The sequence below is a fragment of the Somniosus microcephalus genome, unplaced genomic scaffold, assembly GCF_052327205.1.
Source record: "Somniosus microcephalus isolate GS21.2 unplaced genomic scaffold, FLI_Smic_1.0 unresolved_chr3, whole genome shotgun sequence".
Lineage (NCBI taxonomy): Eukaryota > Metazoa > Chordata > Chondrichthyes > Squaliformes > Somniosidae > Somniosus > Somniosus microcephalus.
Window position 1 is genome coordinate 15,576,766 of NW_028225181.1, and position 19,590 is coordinate 15,596,355.

Genomic DNA, 19,590 nt, shown 5'->3' on the forward strand with positions numbered 1-19,590 from the left:
GCTGGGTATGTTTAGAGTGGACAAGTCACCTGGTCTAGATGGCTTGCATCCCAGGTTGCTAAGGGAATTGGGGGAGGAGATAGCGGAAGGGCTTGCCATAATTTTTCAATCTTCCCTAGAATCGGGGGAGGTGCCTGAGGATTGGAAAGTGGCAAGTGTGACACCATTGTTCAAGAAAGGGTGTAAGGACAATCCTAGTAACTACAGGCCGGTCAGTTTAACATCAGTGGTGGGTAAAATTTTAGAAACAATAATCAAGGAAAAAATTAACAGGCATTTGGAGAGGTTTAAGCTAATTAAAGAGAGCCAACACGGGTTTGTAAAAGGGAGATCATGTTTGACTAATCTAATTGAATTTTTTGATGAAGTAACAGGGAGGATTGATGAAGGGAATGCAATGGATGTTGTCTACATAGATCTTAGGAAGGCGTTTGACAAAGTATCACATAGAAGGCTGGTTAACAAAATTGAGGCTCATGGAATAGGTGGGTCAGTGGCAGCTTGGATAAGGAATTAGCTTAAGGACAGAAAACAGTGAATTGTGGGAAATGGCTGTTTTTCAGACTGGAGGATGGTAGACAGTGGTGTTCCGCAAGGGTCAGTGCTGGGGCCACTGCTTTTTTATATATATTTAAATGACCTGGATATTGGAATAGAGTAGAATTTCTAAATTTGCCAATGACACCAAACTTGGGGGTGTGGCAAACAGTGAGGATGATACCAATCGACAGCAACAGGACATAGAAAGGCTAGCAGAATGGGCAGACAAGTGGCAGATGGAGTTTAATACAGAGAAGTGTGAGGTGATGCATTTTGGCAGAAGGAACAGGGAGAGGCAATATACACTTAATGGCACAGTTTTAAAGAGTGTGCAGGGACAGAGGGACCTGGGAGTTGATGTGCACAGGTCCCTGAAGGTGGCAGGACACATTGAGAGAGTGGTTAACAAAGCATATGGGATCTTGGGCTTCATAAACAGAGGTATTGAGTACAAAAGTAGAGAAGTTATGCTGAACCTTTATAAAGCGCTGGTTAGGCCACAACTGGAGTATTGCGTCCAGTTCTGGTCACCACACTTTAGGAAGGATGTGAAGGCCCTCGAGAGGGTGCAGAGGAGATTTACCAGAATGGTTCCGGGGATGGGGGATCTTAGCTACAAGGACAGGTTGGAGAAGCTGGATTTGTTTTCATTGGAGCAAAGGAGGTTGAGGGGTGATTTGATCGAGGTGTACAAGATTATGACGGGTTTGGATAGGCTAGACGGGGAAAGGCTGTTCCCACTAGTTGATGGTACAAGGACTAGGGGACACAGATTTCAGGTTTTGGGCAAGAGATACAGGGGGGACGTGAGGAAAAACTTTTTTATGCAGCGAGTGGTGAGGACCTGGAACTCGCTGCCGACGGAAGTGGTGGAAGCGGAGACACTCAATGTTTTCTACTCTGTCCTTTGCAGCTCCTGCAGTTAAGGGTCATCAAGTTTGTGACAGAGAAGTCGGAGGAGGTCGTGGAGAGCGTGGTGGGGTTTCGGGCTCGCTGTTTGTCCGGCGTGGAGGGGGACCCCAAGCAGACAGTGCCCCTGAACGGTGATGCCGCAGGCTATGAACCTCTGCTGGCTCACAAACCCTCAATGTACGCCGAGGTGGTCAAAGGTAAGGGCTCATCGCAAACCGCAAGGGCATTCCAGAGGGAGGGAGGAGTGGAATGGGGACCATTCAGCCCCTTGAGCCTATCCCTGCCTCTCTCTCTCTGTCTCTCTGTCTTTCGCTCTGTCTCTCTGTCTCTGTCTCTTTCTCGCTCTCTGCCTCACTCTCTCTCTCTCTCTCTCTCTCTTTCTCTCTCTCTGTCTCTCTCTCTCTCTCTGTCTCTCTCTCTGTCTCTCTGTCTCTGTCTCTTTCTCTCTCTGTCTCTCTCTCTCTGTCTCTTTCTCTCTCTCTCTGTCTCCCTCTGTCTCCCTCTCACTCTCTCGCTCTGTCTCTGTCTCTTTCTCTCTCTCGCTGTCTCTCTCTCTCTGTTGAATCCGTGATTCTTAAAGTATGATGTTTTCCAATAACTAGACGGAGGCTGTAAATTAACAATCAACAGGTGTTTACTGGAGGAGGGTAGTCTAAAGACTAACAGTACAGAGGCATGCTCAAGGCTTATATACAGGTGTGGTCACTGCTGGTACTACAGTATACAGGAGCTGTAAAAGTAGTTCTCTCTTAAAGGTACATACACTACAATTCCTCCCCTTTTAGATTAACAGTACCCATAACATTCAAATAACAGTTAACACTTTAACATGCACATTAAACTGAAATAGTCCATTTATAGATTCAGTCTTTGGGGCGGCTTCCTGATCCTTTCGGGATAGCGCCTTTCCTGAGGTTCTTGTTCTTGGTGCGGAGGCGATTCTGGCCCCCTTTCGTCGGTTAGTTCATCAGGTTCCGCTGCTACTGTTTCTGAGGTAGATGCTACCGGTATGTCGGGTTCATCCCCAGGTACGCGAGACATGGGGTTGACTCGTTCCTGTGACACTAGGATCTGGTCGACGTGGCGTCTCACAATGTTCTCCCCGACATCCACTGCGTACATTAATGGCCCCTGCCGTGTGCATATCGTTCCGGGTTGCCATTTCTCTGTTCGGTAGTCGCGGGCCAAGACTGGTTGTCCTACATTGAAGCTCCTTGTCGGCTTTTCATTGATGTGCTGCAATTGCTTATCCTCAACATTTCTTCGCACATTTGGTCTGAGCAAATCCAGACGAGATCTCAACCTTCGGTTAAAGAACATCATGGCCGGGGTCTGGTTGGTAACTGCATGTGTCGCATTTCTGTAGGTTAACAGGAAATTGTACCTTAGCGTGTCTACTAGTCCCACTCCAAACTGGCAGTGTTTCGATAGCTTGCGCAGTTCCGTTAAGTACTCAGCATTACTTTCGTCTTTATGCTGGTTCCTTTTGTGGAACTTAAATCTTTCTGCTATCAGCAGCGGTGTGGGGTTTAAGTGGTCCTGTAGGATTGACACTATGCTTTCGAAATTCTTATTCACGGGCTTCTCTGGGGTTATTAGGTTTCGCAGTAAGCCATAAGTTTTTGCACCCATGGAATTCAACAAAACCAGTGCTTTCCTAGCATCTGGCACTTCATTCGCCCTGCAGTGCACCGCAATACGTTCCACATGTGTCGCCCAATCTTCGACTTCATTGTCGAATGCAGTGATACTGCCACTCTTTGGCATCCCTGGGTGTGATTAAACTGTCTAAAATGGCGTCTCCCGCGCTCTCCCTTCTTCTCCGCTGGCACAAAATGGTGTCTCCCGCGCTTTCCTTTCTTCCCGCGCTCGCCCTTCTTCTCCGCTGCGGCTTCTAAAATGGCGTCTCCCGCGCTCTCCTGTGCGCCTCTCTCGTTGCCGCCGCTCGGTCCTGAACCCGGCTGCTGCTTTACCCTCTCTCTCTTTTTGTTTTCCGTCGACGCCGCTCGGTTTTCAACCCCCGGCTGCGCCCTGTGCGCTTCACCCTCTCTCTTACCCCATCGACGCTGCTCGGCCTTTTCTGTGCCGTCGGTCGGCTCCAGCCGCCGCTGTCCGGGAAGGGTCTGCGCTGTACCTGTCGTCAGTCTCTTGCTGATCGTCGTGGCTGGAGAACCAAACCCGGCTCTCCACAGCCTCCCCTGCGATGTTCACTCTCTGCCGGATGACTGGGCGGTTGCTCGCGGTCGACGCCCGTGCTTCTGGCCTCGACTTTTTTCCACCGCCCTCCCGGAGCGAATCCTTGAAAGGAAATGCAGAGTTGCAGGTAGATTCGAATCGACCTCGTCGCCACTGTTGAACCCGTGATTCTTAAAGTATGATGTTTCCCAATAACTAGACGGAGGCTGTAACTTAACAATCAACAGGTGTTTACTGGAGGAGGGTAGTCTAAAGACTAACAGTACAGAGGCATGCTCAAGGCTTATATACAGGTGTGGTCACTGCCGGTACTACAGTATACAGGGGCTGTAAAAGTAGTTCTCTCTTAAAGGTACATACACTACACTCTCTGTCTCCCTCTCACTGTTTCTCTCTCTGTCTCTCTCTCTCTGTCTCTCTCTCTCTCTGTCTCTCTCTCTCTCTCTCTCTCTCTGTCTCTCTCTCTCTCTCTGTCTCTCTCTGTCTCTCTCTCTCTCTGTCTCTCTCTCACTGTTTCTCTGTCTCCCTCTCACTGTTTCTCTCTCTGTCTCTCTCTTTCTCTCTGTCACTCTCTCTCTCTCTGTCTCTCTCTCTCTCTCTGTCTCTGTCTCTGTCACTCTCTCTCTCTCTGTCTCTCTCTCTCTCTCTGTCTCTCTCTCACTGTTTCTCTCTCTGTCTCTTTCTCTCTGTCACTCTCTCTCTCTCTGTCTCTCTCTCTCTGTCTCTCTCTCTGTCTCTCTCTCTCTGTCTCTCTCTCTCTCTCTGTCTCTCTGTCTCTCTCTCTCTCTGTCTCTCTCTCTCTCTCTGTCTCTCTCTCACTGTTTCTCTGTCTCCCTCTCACTGTTTCTCTCTCTGTCTCTTTCTCTCTGTCACTCTCTCTCTCTCTGTCTCTCTCTCTCTCTCTGTCTCTCTCTCTCTCTCTGTCTCTCTCTCTCTGTCTCTGTCTCTCTCTCTGTCTCTCTCTCTCTCTCTGTCTCTCTCTCTCTCTGTCTCTCTCTCTCTCTCTGTCACTCTCTCTCTCTGTCTCTCTCTCTCTCTCTGTCTCTCTCTCGCTCTCTGTCTCTCTCTCGCTCTCTGTCTCTCTCTCTGTCTCTCTGTCTCTCTCTCTGTCTCTCTCTCGCTCTCTGACTCTCTCTCGCTCTCTGTCTCTCTCTCTGTCTCTATCTCTTTCTCTCTGTCACTCTCTCTCTCTCTGTCTCTCTCTCTCTCTCTCTGTCTCCCTCTCACTGTTTCTCTCTCTGTCTCTCTCTCTCTGTTTCTCTCTTTTTCTCTCTCTCTGTCTCTCTCTCTCTTTCTCCATCTCCCTCTTTGTCTCTCCATCTGTCTCTCACTTCCACTCTCAGTCTCTATCTTGCCCTGATAATCTCCATGTGTTAAATCTGTGAGTTGTTCAAGTAATTAATACTCAGACTTAATCAGTAACAATAAAACAGGTCTTTACTGGTTGGAGGTAGGGACTATATGTAGGTCTTTACTTCATGCCCACAGGCTGGAACTGAGGGGAGATCAGTACCCATAGTACTATTTATACCCCTATGGCCAGGAGTGGTACTGCGTATCACTACGCCCTACAAGTAGTGCAGTCCTGTCCATAGGTTCAAAGTAGCACACATATTACATACACAACATTCCTCCCTTCCTAGCTTTACAGTCATCTCCCCATTTAACATAACGTAATAACATATATATATATATAACTTCAGGTTTACATAACAGAATAACATAGATACATAGATAACTTCATGTCAAAACAGATCACAGATTCAGTCTCTGCGGAAAACAGTTCACAGATTCAATCTCTGTGGTGTAGTCGGTTCACGTTGCTGGAGTGACTCATTCAATAGTCCTTCCATGGATTTAACAGTTTGAACTTCCGAACTGAATTGGCTCCGTTCGGAGGGACCACGTGTGTGATCTGGTAGAGGTAATAATGGTTCAGATGGGTCATCTTCTGTTTCGACTTTTCCTTTTCTGCTTCTTGGAGACTCTCTGGGCTCCGTCAGCTGCCAGCTGCATGCGCAGTTCCTCCTTCTCTTCCTCCTTTTTCCGTAGTAGAGCCACCTTCTCCCGATGTTCTGTAGACTTTCGGTGCTCCTCCATGATTTCTGTATGGTGGGAGTCGAAGTTACAAGTTGGGCAGGACAGGACATAGTAATATTCGGTGTCGTCCTGATCTAGGCCAGCGAGAGGGTCTTCTATTTCCTCCATACCCAGCTGGGCGTTAGCCAGCTTTTGTTCCAAGTCCAGACATCTTTCCTGAAGAGACTTCTTCATGCGTACCTCTTCATCCAGCTTTTTCTGGGCTTTCAGCAAGTCGTTTACTAATGACCTCATTTGAGATTTTACTACTTCAACTTCTTTTGGAGATTGATTGATCGGACTATTCAATCCCTCTACCGGAGCAGCTGTTTCAGCGGTCTGTTGTTCTACGTTGACGTGAGTCAGCGTACTTTTGGCATCCAAAGGCTGCTCTGTTGCAGTCATCTCAGTCTGTGTTGCCACCTCAGCTCTTCCAATAACCTTTGAGAGCTCCGAACCCCTTTCGTTTGAATATTGAAGTTCGTGTTCAAGTTTTTCCCATTTCAGAGTCCTGTCCTTCAGCATATGCAGGAGTTGGCTGACCGTTAACTCCTCTGACATCAGACGTTTTGTGTGCTCCTGCTCCATTTTCTCCATCAGCTGCTTCTGTTGTCTTTCCAGATTCTCCAACTCTATATCAAAGAACTCTTTCGTTGCATTCAACTCTTGCTCAAAACGGCGAAGCATTTGTTCTAATTGCTGTTGTAGTTTGAAATGGAGTTGAGTTCGAGCCCGGTGTCCCTCAGAAATGGGCACATCAGTAGACTTGCCAGACTCAGAATCCACAGTTAAACTATGTTGTTGTTGCTCAGTGGAATTCTGTGCTGAAACTTTGTCTTTTGCACCTGAGTTGGGCTTACCATCATCCGTTCCAGAGTCTGGGCCGACTATCTTCACCGAGTTCTCACTCGTTATTGTTTGTAGGAAATGCCAGTCCATATTCATTTTCCTAATCCACTCCCGTCCTAGTAGTGGAGGACCTCCTTCAGATATCACATATAAGTCCATTATTTGACTGTCTTCGCCCTTGTGGACCACTGCAACCTCTATTTTCCCGATGGGGTACACTCTTTGCCCCGTGTATGTTTTCAATATAATCCCCGTATCCTGTAGGGGAATATGTTGGAATAACTTTCCGTAATCTTTCTTATTTATGACTGTCAATGCCGATCCAGTGTCCAATTCCAGTTTTACTTGGACTCCTTCTATCTGAAGAGTGACCCAAATTGTCTGGAGGTCTGCACCCTTACCAACGTTGAGTACCCTTAAGCTAGCCAGTTCAATACTGCTTAAGCCAGCCAGTTCATTACTGTTAGCGTCTGAATCGGACTCCTGTTCGGTCACCTTGTGTACTTTTGCATATTTTCCTTGCGGTGACTTCTTGTTGCTGGTCTTCTTCCCTGACCTGCATACTCTAGCTATATGTCCAAGCCTACCACAAGTTCTACATTCTTGGTTTTTAAACCAACACTGGTTCTGATCATGCGTTGTCTTTCCACAACGATAACATTTGCCAGAACTCACACCCAATTTGTGTGCACTGAGCTCCGGTGACCGTAGCTGCATTACTGCCGTGCCTCTCGCTGCGGCTTCGTGTGCTGCTGCCATAGTGACCGCCTTCTCAAGCGTCAGCTCATTCTCCTCGAGCAGTCGCTTTTGTGTATCCTGTTTAAATAAACCACACACAAATTTGTCTCATAGTGCATCTGTCAGTCCCGTTCCAAACTGGCAATATTTCGCTAATTTACGCAATTCCAGCAAATATTCAGCATTGCTTTCATGCTGTAGCTGCCTTCTGTCGTAAAATTTAAATCGTTCCGCTAGCATCAGCGGCGTGGGGTTTAGATGATCTTTCAGGACAGTAACAATCTCATCGAACGTCTTATCCGCCGGTTCATCTGGTGATAACAGGTGTTTCAATTGCCCGTATGTCTTCGCACCCATTAAATTTAATAATGTTAGAGCTTTATCTTGGTCACAAATTTTATTGGCCTTACAATAATTTTTTACTCTTTCAACATATATGGCCCAATCTTCGAGGTCACTATCAAAGGTGCTAATATTCCCGTGTTTAGGCATTGTAGATTTGCAATTTCTCAGATTTTATTTTCTTTACTTGTTATCAAAGATGGCGGCTTCCCGCTCTTGCCGTCGTCCTCCGCCCACAAAATGGCGGTTTTCCCGCGCTTGGCGGTCTTCACCCGTCCCCCGACGCCGTCTCCCTTCAGCCCCCGAGTGCGCCCCTTATCTTCGCCGCGATCGCCCGAGTGCGGCCCTTATCAGCAGATGCGATCGCTGGATCGCGAAGTGGCTCCCGACCGAAGCGGCTCTCGGCCCTTATCTTCTGTGCGATCGATAGCCCGCGCTGTGCACCGCGGCTCTCGCACCTTGAGCTTCTGCAGCCGCCGCGCCTTTCAGTCCGAGTGCGGCCCTTATCTCCTCCAACTTCCCCAGCCCTGTCTTTGCAGCCTACGCTGCTCGGCTTACCCACCACCGAGGTTGAAAAAGAAGCTGCAGGATGTCTTCTGTCCTCCAGTTTTCAGTCGCTGATGGAGGCTTCAGGGTCCTAATGCCTGTCGCTTCCAGTGGGGTGGTGAGATTTGAAACCTCTCTTCAACGTCCTGTCTGTGGACGAAGCCGCCGTGGAATAACTGCCGCAGGGTAAGAATCTGACTCGTCGCCAGTGTTAAGTCTGTGAGTTGTTCAAGTAATTAATACTCAGACTTAATCAGTAACAATAAAACAGGTCTTTACTGGTTGGAGGTAGGGACTACACTGAATACAAGATTACTGCACAGTGCTTATATACCGGTGTGTTCACCCCCGGTATTACGTCTACAGCAGCCTGAGAAAGTAGTACATCTCTTAAGGTGGAACAGGCTTAAGCTCTCTTAAGGTGGAACAGGTTACATACACAACAGGTTTAACATCTCCCTGAACAGGGAGACAGGGCCTCCGTTTAACATCCCCCTGAACAGGGAGATGGAGCCTCGGTTTAACATCCCCCTGAACAGGGAGACGAGGCCTCGGTTTAACATCCCCCTGAACAGGGAGACGGGGCCTCGGTTTAACATCCCCCTGAACAGGGAGACGGGGCCTCGGTTTAACATCCCCCTGAACAGGGAGATGGAGCCTCGGTTTAACATCTCCCTGAACAGGGAGACAGGGCCTCGGTTTAACATCCCCCTGAACAGGGAGACGGGGCCTCGGTTTAACATCCCCCTGAACAGGGAGACGGGGCCTCGGTTTAACATCCCCCTGAACAGGGAGACGGGGCCTCGGTTTAACATCCCCCTGAACAGGGAGACGGGGCCTCGGTTTAACATCCCCCTGAACAGGGAGACGGGGCCTCGGTTTAACATCCCCCTGAACAGGGTGACGGGGCCTCGATTTAACATCCCCTGAACAGGGAGACGGGGCCTCGGTTTAACATCCCCCTGAACAGGGAGACGGGGCCTCGGTTTAACATCCCCCTGAACAGGGAGACGGGGCCTCGGTTTAACATCCCCCTGAACAGGGAGACGGGGCCTCGGTTTAACATCCCCCCTGAACAGGGAGACGGGGCCTCGGTTTAACATCCCCCTGAACAGGGAGACGGGGCCTCGGTTTAACATCCCCTGAACAGGGAGACGGGGCCTCGGTTTAACATCCCCCTGAACAGGGAGACGGGGCCTCGGTTTAACATCCCTCTGAACAGGGAGATGAGGCCTCGGTTTAACATCCCCCTGAACAGGGAGACGGGGCCTCGGTTTAACATCCCCCTGAACAGGGAGACGGGGCCTCGGTTTAACATCCCCCCTGAACAGGGAGACGGGGCCTCGGTTTAACATCCCCCCTGAACAGGGAGACGGGGCCTCGGTTTAACATCCCCCTGAACAGGGAGATGAGGCCTCGGTTTAACATCCCCCTGAACAGGGAGACGGGGCCTCGGTTTAACATCCCCCTGAACAGGGAGACGGGGCCTCGGTTTAACATCCCCCTGAACAGGGAGATGAGGCCTCGGTTTAACATCCCCCTGAACAGGGAGACGGGGCCTCGGTTTAACATCCCCCTGAACAGGGAGACGGGGCCTCGGTTTAACATCCCCCTGAACAGGGAGACGGGGCCTGGGTTTAACACAAAGAGTTAGCGATGTAGATCGGTCAAGTGAACCGGGAGACTGAGAACAGACGTTAACGATCCTCTCCCGCTCTCTCTCGCTCCGACAGGGAGCAAGCCCAGCCCGTCCCAGACCCCCGTCTACGAAAACCTGCCGCTGTCGCCGGATGGCAAGAGCTGCACGTGTCTGACTGGCGAGCGAGATGAAAAGCGAGCGATGTCACTGAGTGACATGCTGCTCATAGGTAAGGGCCCGAGGCGGGTTGCCACGGGCAACGAGGCCTAACCTCACTGACCCCTGCATAGCGCCAACTCTAGGAGTCTCGGCAAGCCGCCACTTACAACCCCCGGCACTGGCCCAGTGTCCGCAGTTTCACCTCTGGATCGAAAGATCGTGGGTTCAACAACTTGCAAGGATAGCGTGCCTTTAATGAGGTAGAACAGCCCAAAGCATTTTGCAGGAACGTAAATCAGACAAGAATTGACACAGAGTCATATAAGGAGATATTAGGGGAGGCACAGCCAGCAATGTTAGAGTGATTAAAATTGGTTGGATGCGCATGAAGCCAGAACTGGAGGAGTGTAGAGATCACAGAGTGTTGTCGGGCATCTGACAGTGCGGCGCTCTCTCTGTACTGCCCCTCCGACAATGCAGCGCTCCCTCAGTACTGCCCCTCCGACAGTGCAGCGCTCCCTCAGTACTGCCCCTCCGACAGTGCAGCGCTCCCTCAGTACTGCCCCTCTGACAGTGCAGCGCTCCCTCAGTACTGCCCCTCCGACAGTGCAGCGCTCCCTCAGTACTGCCCCTCCGACAGTGCAGCGCTCCCTCAGTACTGCCCCTCCGACAGTGCAGCGCTCCCTCAGTACTGCCCCTCCGACAGTGCAGCGCTCCCTCAGTACTGCCCCTCCGACAGTGCAGCGCTCCCTCTGTACTGCCCCTCCGACAGTGCAGCGCTCCCTCAGTACTGCCCCTCCGACAGTGCAGCGCTCTCTCTGTACTGCCCCTCCGACAATGCAGCGCTCCCTCAGTACTGCCCCTCCGACAGTGCAGCGCTCCCTCTGTACTGCCCCTCCGACAGTGCAGCGCTCCCTCAGTACTGCCCCTCCGACAGTGCAGCGCTCCCTCTGTACTGCCCCTCCGACAGTGCAGCGCTCCCTCAGTACTGCCCCTCCGACAGTGCAGCGCTCCCTCTGTACTGCCCCTCCGACAGTGCAGCGCTCCCTCAGTACTGCCCCTCCGACAGTGCGGCGCTCCCTCAGTGCTGCCCCTCCGACAGTGCAGCGCTCCCTCAGTACTGCCCCTCCGACAGTGCAGCACTCCCTCAGTACTGCCCCTCCAACAGTGCAGCACTCCCTCAGTACTGCCCCTCTGACAGTGCAGCGCTCCCTCAGTACTGCCCCTCCGACAGTGCAGCGCTCCCTCAGTACTGCCCCTCCGACAGTGCAGCACTCCCTCAGTACTGCCCCTCCAACAGTGCAGCACTCCCTCAGTACTGCCCCTCTGACAGTGCAGCGCTCCCTCAGTACTGCCCCTCCGACAGTGCAGCGCTCCCTCAGTACTGCCCCTCCGACAGTGCAGCACTCCCTCAGTACTGCCCCTCCAACAGTGCAGCACTCCCTCAGTACTACCCCTCCGACAGTGCAGCACTCCCTCAGTACTGCCCCTCGGACAGTGCAGCACTCCCTCTGTACTGCCCCTAAGTCAGTGCAGCGCTCCCTCAGTACTGCCCCTCCGACAGTGTGGCGCTCCTTCAGTACTACCCCTCTGACAGTGCAGCGCTCCCTCAGTACTGCCCCTCTGACAGTGCAGCGCTCCCTCAGTACTGTCCCTCCGACAGTGCAGCGCTCCCTCAGTACTGCCCCTCCGACAGTGCAGCGCTTCCTCAGTATTGCCCCCCGACAGTGCAGCGCTCCCTCAGTACTGCCCCTCCGACAGTGCAGCGCTCCCTCAGTACTGCCTCTCCGACAGTACAGCACTCCCTCAGTACTGCCCCTCCGACAGTGCAGCGCTCCCTCAGTACTGCCCCTCCAACAGTGCAGCGGTCCCTCTGTACTGCCCCTCCGACAGTGCAGCGCTCCCTCTGTACTGCCCCTCCGACAGTGCAGCGCTCCCTCAGTACTGCCCCTCCGACAGTGCAGCGCTCCCTCAGTACTGCCCCTCTGACAGTGCAGCCCTCCCTCAGTACTGCCCCTCTGACAGTGCATCACTCCCTCAGTACTGCCCCTCCGACAGTGCAGCGCTCCCTCAGTACTGCCCCTCCGACAGTGCGGCACTCCCTCAGCACTGCCGCTCCGACAGTGCAGCACTCCCTCAGTACTGACCCTCCGACAGTGCAGCGCTCCCTCAGTACTGCCCCTCCGACAGTGCAGCACTCCCTCAGTACTGCCCCTCCGACAGTGCAGCGCTCCCTCAGTACTGCCCCTCCGACAGTGCAGCACTCCCTCAGTACTGCCCCTCCGACAGTGCAGCACTCCCTCAGTACTGCCCCTCCGACAGTGCAGCGCTCTCTCAGTCCTGCCCTGGAGTGTCAGCCTCAACTTTGGGCTCAATTCTCTGGAGTGGGACTTGAACCCACGACATTCTGAGCTACCAGACTGTGTGCGTGTGTCTGTGTGATTCTGTGTGTGTGTGTGAGTGAGTGCGAATGTGTGTTTAATTGTGTGAGAGTGTGTGTGTGAGTTTGAGGTGTGTGTGTGTGTGTGTGTGTGAGTTTGAGTGTATGTGTGTGAGCGTGAGTTTAAGTGAGTGTGAACATGAGTGTGAGAGTCTGTGTGTGTGTGAGTGTGTGTGTGTGAGTTTAAGTGTGCGTGTGTGTATGTCTGTGTCAACATTGAACGAGGACAGGATCAGGCCTGGTGGTAATGACCCCATGGTCAAATATTGAAGCCAAACTCACGAACCACCGCCAATCAGGTGAGGGCTGCCGGTGCCCCCGAGGCTTGTACCCAAGGCCGAGCCTGTACCCCGAGAGCTGGCGGCGGGTGGGGCGGCGCGGAGGCCCAGTAAGGGCGGTGGACATCATTAAATGACCAGAGTGTTGCCTGTCCCCTCTAGGAATCAGCCCCTCCTGGATCGAGGCGTGCGAGGCCGAACGGCGCCCCCCGCCCGCGGGCCTGCAGTCCTGTGAGAGCCGCTCCACCAGCCAGCGGTTGCTAGGGTGCAACCACGATGATCGGGGCCTGCAGGAGGCTCGGAGCCTGCGCAGTGAGCGAGCGGAGGATCCCGACTACTGCAACCTGGAGACCGGTGAGTGTCAGTCGTCGAGTGCTTGGCTTTAGGCTCCAGACCCAGCCCGAGGGCCCGTTGGCGGCCTACCTCCCTCTTCAGCCGAACCGGGCCTCCACTCACAGCCCCACACACACACACAGAGCAGGAAAGGCCCAGGCGCCATTCCCGGCCTGTGCTGAGTTAGCCTGATCTCACCCCGGTGTGGGCACTGAGCCCCACACACACAGAGCAGGAAAGACCCAGGCTCCATTCCCGGCCTGTGCTTAGTTAGCTTGATCTCACCCCGGTGTGGGACTGAGCCCCACACACACAGAGCAGGAAAGGCCCAGGCGCCATTCCCGGCCTGTGCTGAGTTAGCCTGATCTCACCCCGGTGTGGGCACTGAGCCCCACACACACAGAGCAGGAAAGACCCAGGCTCCATTCCCGGCCTGTGCTGAGTTAGCTTGATCTCACCCCGGTGTGGGACTGAGCCCCACACACAGAGCAGGAACGGCCCAGGCGCCATTCCCGGCCTGTGCTGAGTTAGCCTGATCTCACCCCGGTGTGGGCACTGAGCCCCACACACACAGAGCAGGAAAGGCCGAGGCTCCATTCCCGGCCTGTGCTGACCTGGTAAGGTTACACTGCTATCTGCCTTGGCGTCACTGGGCTAGAGAGAGCAAGAGGCTAATCAGTCAGGGTTATTGATTCTGAATGCCAGCCAGCACCTCCTTGGCAGAAGGGGATGATGCGTGAGGCATTCTGTCGTCGAATATCCTGCCGATGGAAAATGGCCACTTGGTGGGGAAGGGGGAGATACGGTGGGGGGGGGAGGGGGATGGGGTGCGGGGCTGTCTTTAATATAACCTCTCTTCTCTTCCTCTCCATCGACAGACTGTGCAGGAACAGACACTCCGCCTGTACCTCCTAAGGCGAGGCACTTTGCCCCACCTGAGCCCCAGGCTAGCAGTCCGCAGCCTCCAGTAGCAGGCCCGGCTCCGGGGACGGAAGAGTGGGAGGCCCAGAGCCTGAGGAGTATCCACCAACCCCACCACCCTTACTGCAACCTGACCTCACCAGGTGAGGCCTCATCCCTGTCTCTCCCGACTCCCAGTTCAGCACCAACTTCTCTGGGAAGGAGGGAGGGGAGCGAGGGAGGAAGGGAGGGAGGGAGGATGGAAGGGAGGGTGGGAAGGACGGAGGGAGGGTGGAAGGGAGGGGAAGAAAGAAGGGAGAGAGGGTGGGAGGGAGGGAGGGAGGGTGGAAGGGAAGAAAGAAGGAAGGGAGAGAGGGAAGGAGGGAAGAAGGGAGGGAGGGAGGAAGGGAGGGAAAGAGGGAGGGAGGGAGGGAAGAAGGAAGGGAGAGAGGGAGGGAGGCAGGAAGGGAGGGAAAGAGGGTGGGAGGGAGGGAGGGAGGGTGGAAGGGAAGAAAGAAGGAAGGGAGAGAGGGAAGGAGGGAAGAAGGGAGGGGAGGGAGGAAGGGAGGGAAAGAGGGAGGGAGGGAGAGAGGGTGGAAGGGAAGGAAGGGAGAGAGGGAGGGAGGAAGGAAGGGAAGGGAAGGAGGAAGGGAGAGTGGAAAGGAGGGAAGTAGGGAGGGAGGGAGGAAGGGAGGGAAAGAGGGAGGGAGGGAGGAAAAAGAAGTAAAGAAAGATAAAGAAAGAAAGGAGGTATGTTCCGAAATGTCGCTGGAGGGAGCTGGAGGAATTCCGCCTTCCCCATGTGTTGTTTCCTCACTAATTGATTCCACTTTGGATTTCAGAAGGGTTCCCTAACATTCAACCTTCCTGCGATGCTCCCCGTCCGACGCCACCCAACCGGAGCCCGCCCACTATGACCGCCTCGGAGATGTTCGGCCAGGTGAGGCAGCACCGGGACCGCCGGTCGGCCGGTCCCATCACCGTCCTGGTCTCCCCGCCCACCCCCGAACACCGCCGGCCGGGAAGCGACATCCTTGGTGGAGGAGGAGGAGGAGTCGGAAGAGGCCAGAGTACCCTCGAGCCAGCAGGGTCCTTCCCGAAGGCGGGTTCTTGCCCCGGACTACTGGGCCGCTCTCCCGCGGAGTCCAACCTGCAGCCCGAGGAGGATGAGTGGACGGAGTGAGCCGGAGCCCCGGTCGGTTGACGCCCGCTTCACCGGGAGGGCAATGTCACCCTCCCCCTCCCCCGTCCCCGCTCCACCTTCCCCCAGCCCTATCGGAGTCACCCAAAGACCATCCACCCAGTCTGCCTCGCCAATGCCTCAAGACTTAAGACGTCAACTGGAAGAGGTCGACGAGAAGAGGTCGACTAGAAGAGGTCAACTAGAAGAGGTCCAATGGAAGAGGTCGACTAGAAGAGGTCAACTAGAAGAGGTCCAATGGAAGAGGTCGACTAGAAGAGGTCAACTAGAAGAGGTCCAATGGAAGAGGTCGACTAGAAGAGGTCCACTAGAAGAGGTCGACTGTACGAGATCCACTGTACGAGGTCAATTGTACGAGGTCAATTGTACGAGATCGATTGTACGAGGTCAATTGTACGAGATCCATTGTACGCGTTCAATTGTATGAGGTCAATTGTACGAGGTCAATTGTATGAGGTCAACTAGAACATGCCAACTGGAAGAGGTCAACTGGGAGACGCCAACTCAAAGAGGTCAAAGGGCAGTTGAAGTACCAGGACTAAATCTCCTGCGCCAGGAGCCCGCACATGCTTTTCAGACTTAATCTAGCGGGGAATCCGAGATGGCAAGGATGGCAGGGCTCCCCCTGGGGTCAATTGGTACGTTGACTGCGTTCTAGAAAGTTCTAGCAGCCATTTTAGACAACAAAATGGGAAGGATTTGGTTTTCGACGGCGCCTTTCACGGCCTCAGGACATCCCAAAGCTTGAAAGCCAAAGAAGTACTTTTTTTTGAAGTGTGGTCACTGTTGTAATGTCGGAAACGTGGCAGCCAATTTGCGCACAGCAAGCTCCCACAAACAGTAATGTGATAAATGACCTGACCATCTGTTTTAGTGATGTGTGATTGACAGGTAATTATTGGCTCCAGGAAATAGTGGCCATGGGATCTTTTACATCCACCTGAGTGAGCAGACAGGGCCTCGGTTTATCGTCTCATTCGAAATAGGGCACCTCCGACAGTGCAACACTCCCTCAGTACTGCCCCTCCGACAGTGCAACACTCCCTCAGTACTGCCCCTCCGTCAGTGCAGCGCTCCCTCAGTACTGCCCCTCCGACAGTGCAGCGCTCCCTCAGTACTGCCCCTCCAACAGTGCAGCGCTCCCTCAGTACTGCCCCTCCAACAGTGCAGCGCTCCCTCAGTACTGCCCCTCCGACAGTGCAACACTCCCTCAGTACTGCCCCTCCGACAGTGCAGCGCTCCCTCAGTACTGCCCCTCCAACAGTGCAGCGCTCCCTCAGTACTGCCCCTCCAACAGTGCAGCGCTCCCTCAGTACTGCCCCTCCGACAGTGCAGCACTCCCTCAGTACTGCCCCTCAGACAGTGCGGCGCTCCCTCAGTACTGCCCCTCCGACAGTGCAGCACTCCCTCAGTACTGCCCCTCAGACAGTGCAGCGGTCCCTCAGTACTGCCCCTCCGACAGTGTGGCGCTCCCTCAGTACTGCCCCTCCGACAGTGCAGCGCTCCCTCAGTACTGCCCCTCTGACAGTGCGCCGCTCTCTCAGTACTGCCCCTCCGACAGTACAGCACTCCCTCAGTACTGCACCTCCGACAGTACAGCGCTCCCTCAGTACTGCCCCTCCGACAGTGCAGCGCTCCCTCAGTACTGCCCCTCCGACAGTGCAGCACTCCCTCAGTAGTGCCCCTCCGACAGTGCGGCGCTCCCTCAGTACTGCCCCTCCGACAGTGCAGCGCTCCCTCAGTACTGCCCCTGTGACAGTGCAGCACTCATTCAGTACTGCCCCTCTGACAGTGCAGCACTCTCTCAGTACTGCCCTTCCGACAGTGCGGTGCTCCCTCAGTACTGCCCCTCTGACAGTGCAGCACTCCCTCAGTACTGCACCTCCGACAGTGCAGGCCTCTCTCAGTACTGCCCCTCTGACAGTGCAGTGCTCCCTCAGTACTGCCCCTCCGACAGTACAGCACTCCCTCAGTACTGCCCCTCCAACAGTGCAACACTCCCTCAGTACTGCCCCTCCGACAGTGCAGCGCTCCCTCAGTACTGCCCCTCTAACAGTGCAGCGCTCCCTCAGTACTGCCCCTCCGACAGTGCAGCGCTCCCTCAGTACTACCCCTCCAACAGTGCAGCACTCCCTCAGTACTGCACCTCCGACAGTACAGCGCTCCCTCAGTACTGCCCCTCCGACAGTGCAGCGCTCCCTCAGTACTGCACCTCCGACAGTTCAGCTCTCCCTCAGCACTGGCCCTCCCACAGTGCAGTGCTCCCTCAGTACTGTCCCTGCGACAGTGCAGCAATCCCTCAGTACTGCCCCACCGACAGTGCAGCGCTCCCTCAGTACTGCCCCACCGACAGTGCAGCGCTCTCTCAGCACTGCCCCTCCCACAGTGCAGCGCTCCCTCAGTACTGCCCCTCTGACAGTGCGGCGCTCTCTCAGTACCGCCCCTCCGACAGTGCAGCGCTCCCTCAGTACTGCCCCTCTGACAGTGCGGCGCTCTCTCAGTACCGCCCCTCCGACAGTGCAGCGCTCCCTCAGTACTGCCCCTCTGACAGTGCAGCGCTCCCTCAGTACTGCCCCTCCGACAGTGCAGCACTCCCTCAGTACTGCCCCTCCGACAGTGCAACGCTCCCTCAGTACTGCCCCTCCGACAGTGCAACGCTCCCTCAGTACCGCCCCTCCGACAGTGCAGTGCTCCCTCAGTACTGACCCACCGACAGTGCAGCGCTCCCTCAGTACTGCCCCTCCGACAGTGCAGCGCTCCCTCAGTACTGCCCCTCCGACAGTGCAGCACTCCCTCAGTACTGTCCCTCCGACAGTGCAGCGCTCCCTCAGTACTGCCCCTCCGGCAGTGCAGCACTCCCTCAGTACTGCCCCTCCGACAGTGCAACGCTCCCACAGTACTGCCCCTCCGACAGTGCAGTGCTCCCTCAGTACTGCCCCTCCGACAGTGCAACGCTCCCACAGTACTGGCACCGGCAGTCAGTCACCTGACACTTGAATGTTGTCTGCCACGGATCAGGTGAAAGTTCAACATCTGGGTTCAAAGATCATATTTATTCATGACTCAGAAGGTGGGAGAGAGAGCCACATATCCAAATATGCCGATGACACAGAGATAGGCAGCATTGTAGGCAGTGTAGATTACAAAGGGATAGCGACAGATTCAGTGAATGGGCAAGACTGTGGCAAATGGATTTCAATGTAGGCAGTTGCGAGGTCATCCACTTTGGACCCATGAAGGATCGAACAGGGTAATTTCTAAATGGTGAAAGGCTAAAAACAGTGGGGGTCCAAAGAGACTCGGGGGGTCCAGGTACACAGATCATTAAAATGTCATGAACAGGTACAGAAAATAATCAAATAGGCTAATGGAATACTGGCCTTTATATCTAGAGGACTAGAGTACAAGGGGTCAGAGGTTATGCTGCAGCTGTACAAACCCTGGTTAGACCACACCTGGAGCACTGGGAGCAGTTCTGGGCACCACACCTTAGGAAGGATATATTGGAGGGAGTGCAGCGCAGGGTTACCAGAATGATACCCGGACTCCAAGGGTTAAGTTACGAGGAGAGGTTACACAAATTAGGGTTGTATTCTCTAGAATTTAGAAGGTTAAGTGGTGATCTGACCGAAGTGTTCAGGATATGTAGGGGTTGTTGGTTGGGTGGTCGGTTTGGCCCGGGACTGACCCAGTGGATGTTTTCGAGGCGTCCCCACACTCCCGCTCAGTTCTGACACTGGGATCCTACCAGGCAGCTGATGCGCGGAATAACAAGCTCGAGACAGACAAGCAGGTGAAAGGTTAAAATAATAACGGTTTTATTGAGAGAAAAATAAACCAAAACAAGCAAGCAGAGAAATTAATTGGTTCAACGATACTAAACCAAGGCTACAGCTCTATACGCTTTAAAAAGAGAAAAAAAAAGGAATACTATATATTCAAAACAGAGGGCACGCGAGTGCGGGAAGGAGTACGACACATCGAGGGGTATCACACATTAACACTCCCCTTAGCCTTATCCCCACCTCCTACACTATCCCTAACCTAGGTCGAACTAAAGGGGGGTCAGACTCTCATGCTCACCCAACGCATTGGAACAAAGGCCTTTAGGTTGTCCTGGGACTGCAGCTTTAGTTGGTCTGGCCTGGTAAAGTTCAGTGTGCACTGGCCACACACTCTCCCGTCAGTCAGGTAGTGGATCTTCCTCCTTGGCTGGGTGAAAAGGCTTCCCTCCTGGGTCGGGCTGCGCCGTTTAGCGAGGCCCGCTCTGGGCTCCGGCCCATACCGGGATGGTGCACTCCGTCCCGTGTCTTCCTGGTTCCACTCTTGAATTCCTGCCTGAGGTGGTGGGCACGGCGGGGGGGAACAGTCAGGTTTAAATCGGGAGGCACTACGGACCGGGAGCTTCGCCTGCTTACCAAAGCATGGGGCTGCTGCG

The 19,590-nt window shown here is 54.1% G+C and overlaps 1 protein-coding gene across 3 annotated transcripts in view; it reads left to right on the top strand.

Moving 5' to 3' along the window:
- Positions 1-16,018, top strand: part of LOC147091221 (uncharacterized) — a 67,601-nt gene extending 51,583 nt beyond the window's left edge. Inside the window, exons 8-12 of one of the 3 annotated variants that reach the window (XM_085976687.1) lie at positions 1,454-1,649; positions 9,936-10,070; positions 12,881-13,072; positions 13,930-14,115; positions 14,797-16,018. In XM_085976687.1, the coding sequence (XP_085832813.1) occupies positions 1,454-1,649; positions 9,936-10,070; positions 12,881-13,072; positions 13,930-14,115; positions 14,797-15,134 (1,047 nt within the window). In that variant the 3' untranslated portion in view covers positions 15,135-16,018. Of the gene's footprint in view, positions 1-1,453; positions 1,650-9,935; positions 10,071-12,880; positions 13,073-13,929; positions 14,116-14,793 lie in introns of all 3 variants that reach the window. The other 2 variants (XM_085976686.1, XM_085976688.1) reach the window with 2 other exon arrangements.
- The last annotated feature ends 3,572 nt before the right edge of the window (positions 16,019-19,590 follow it).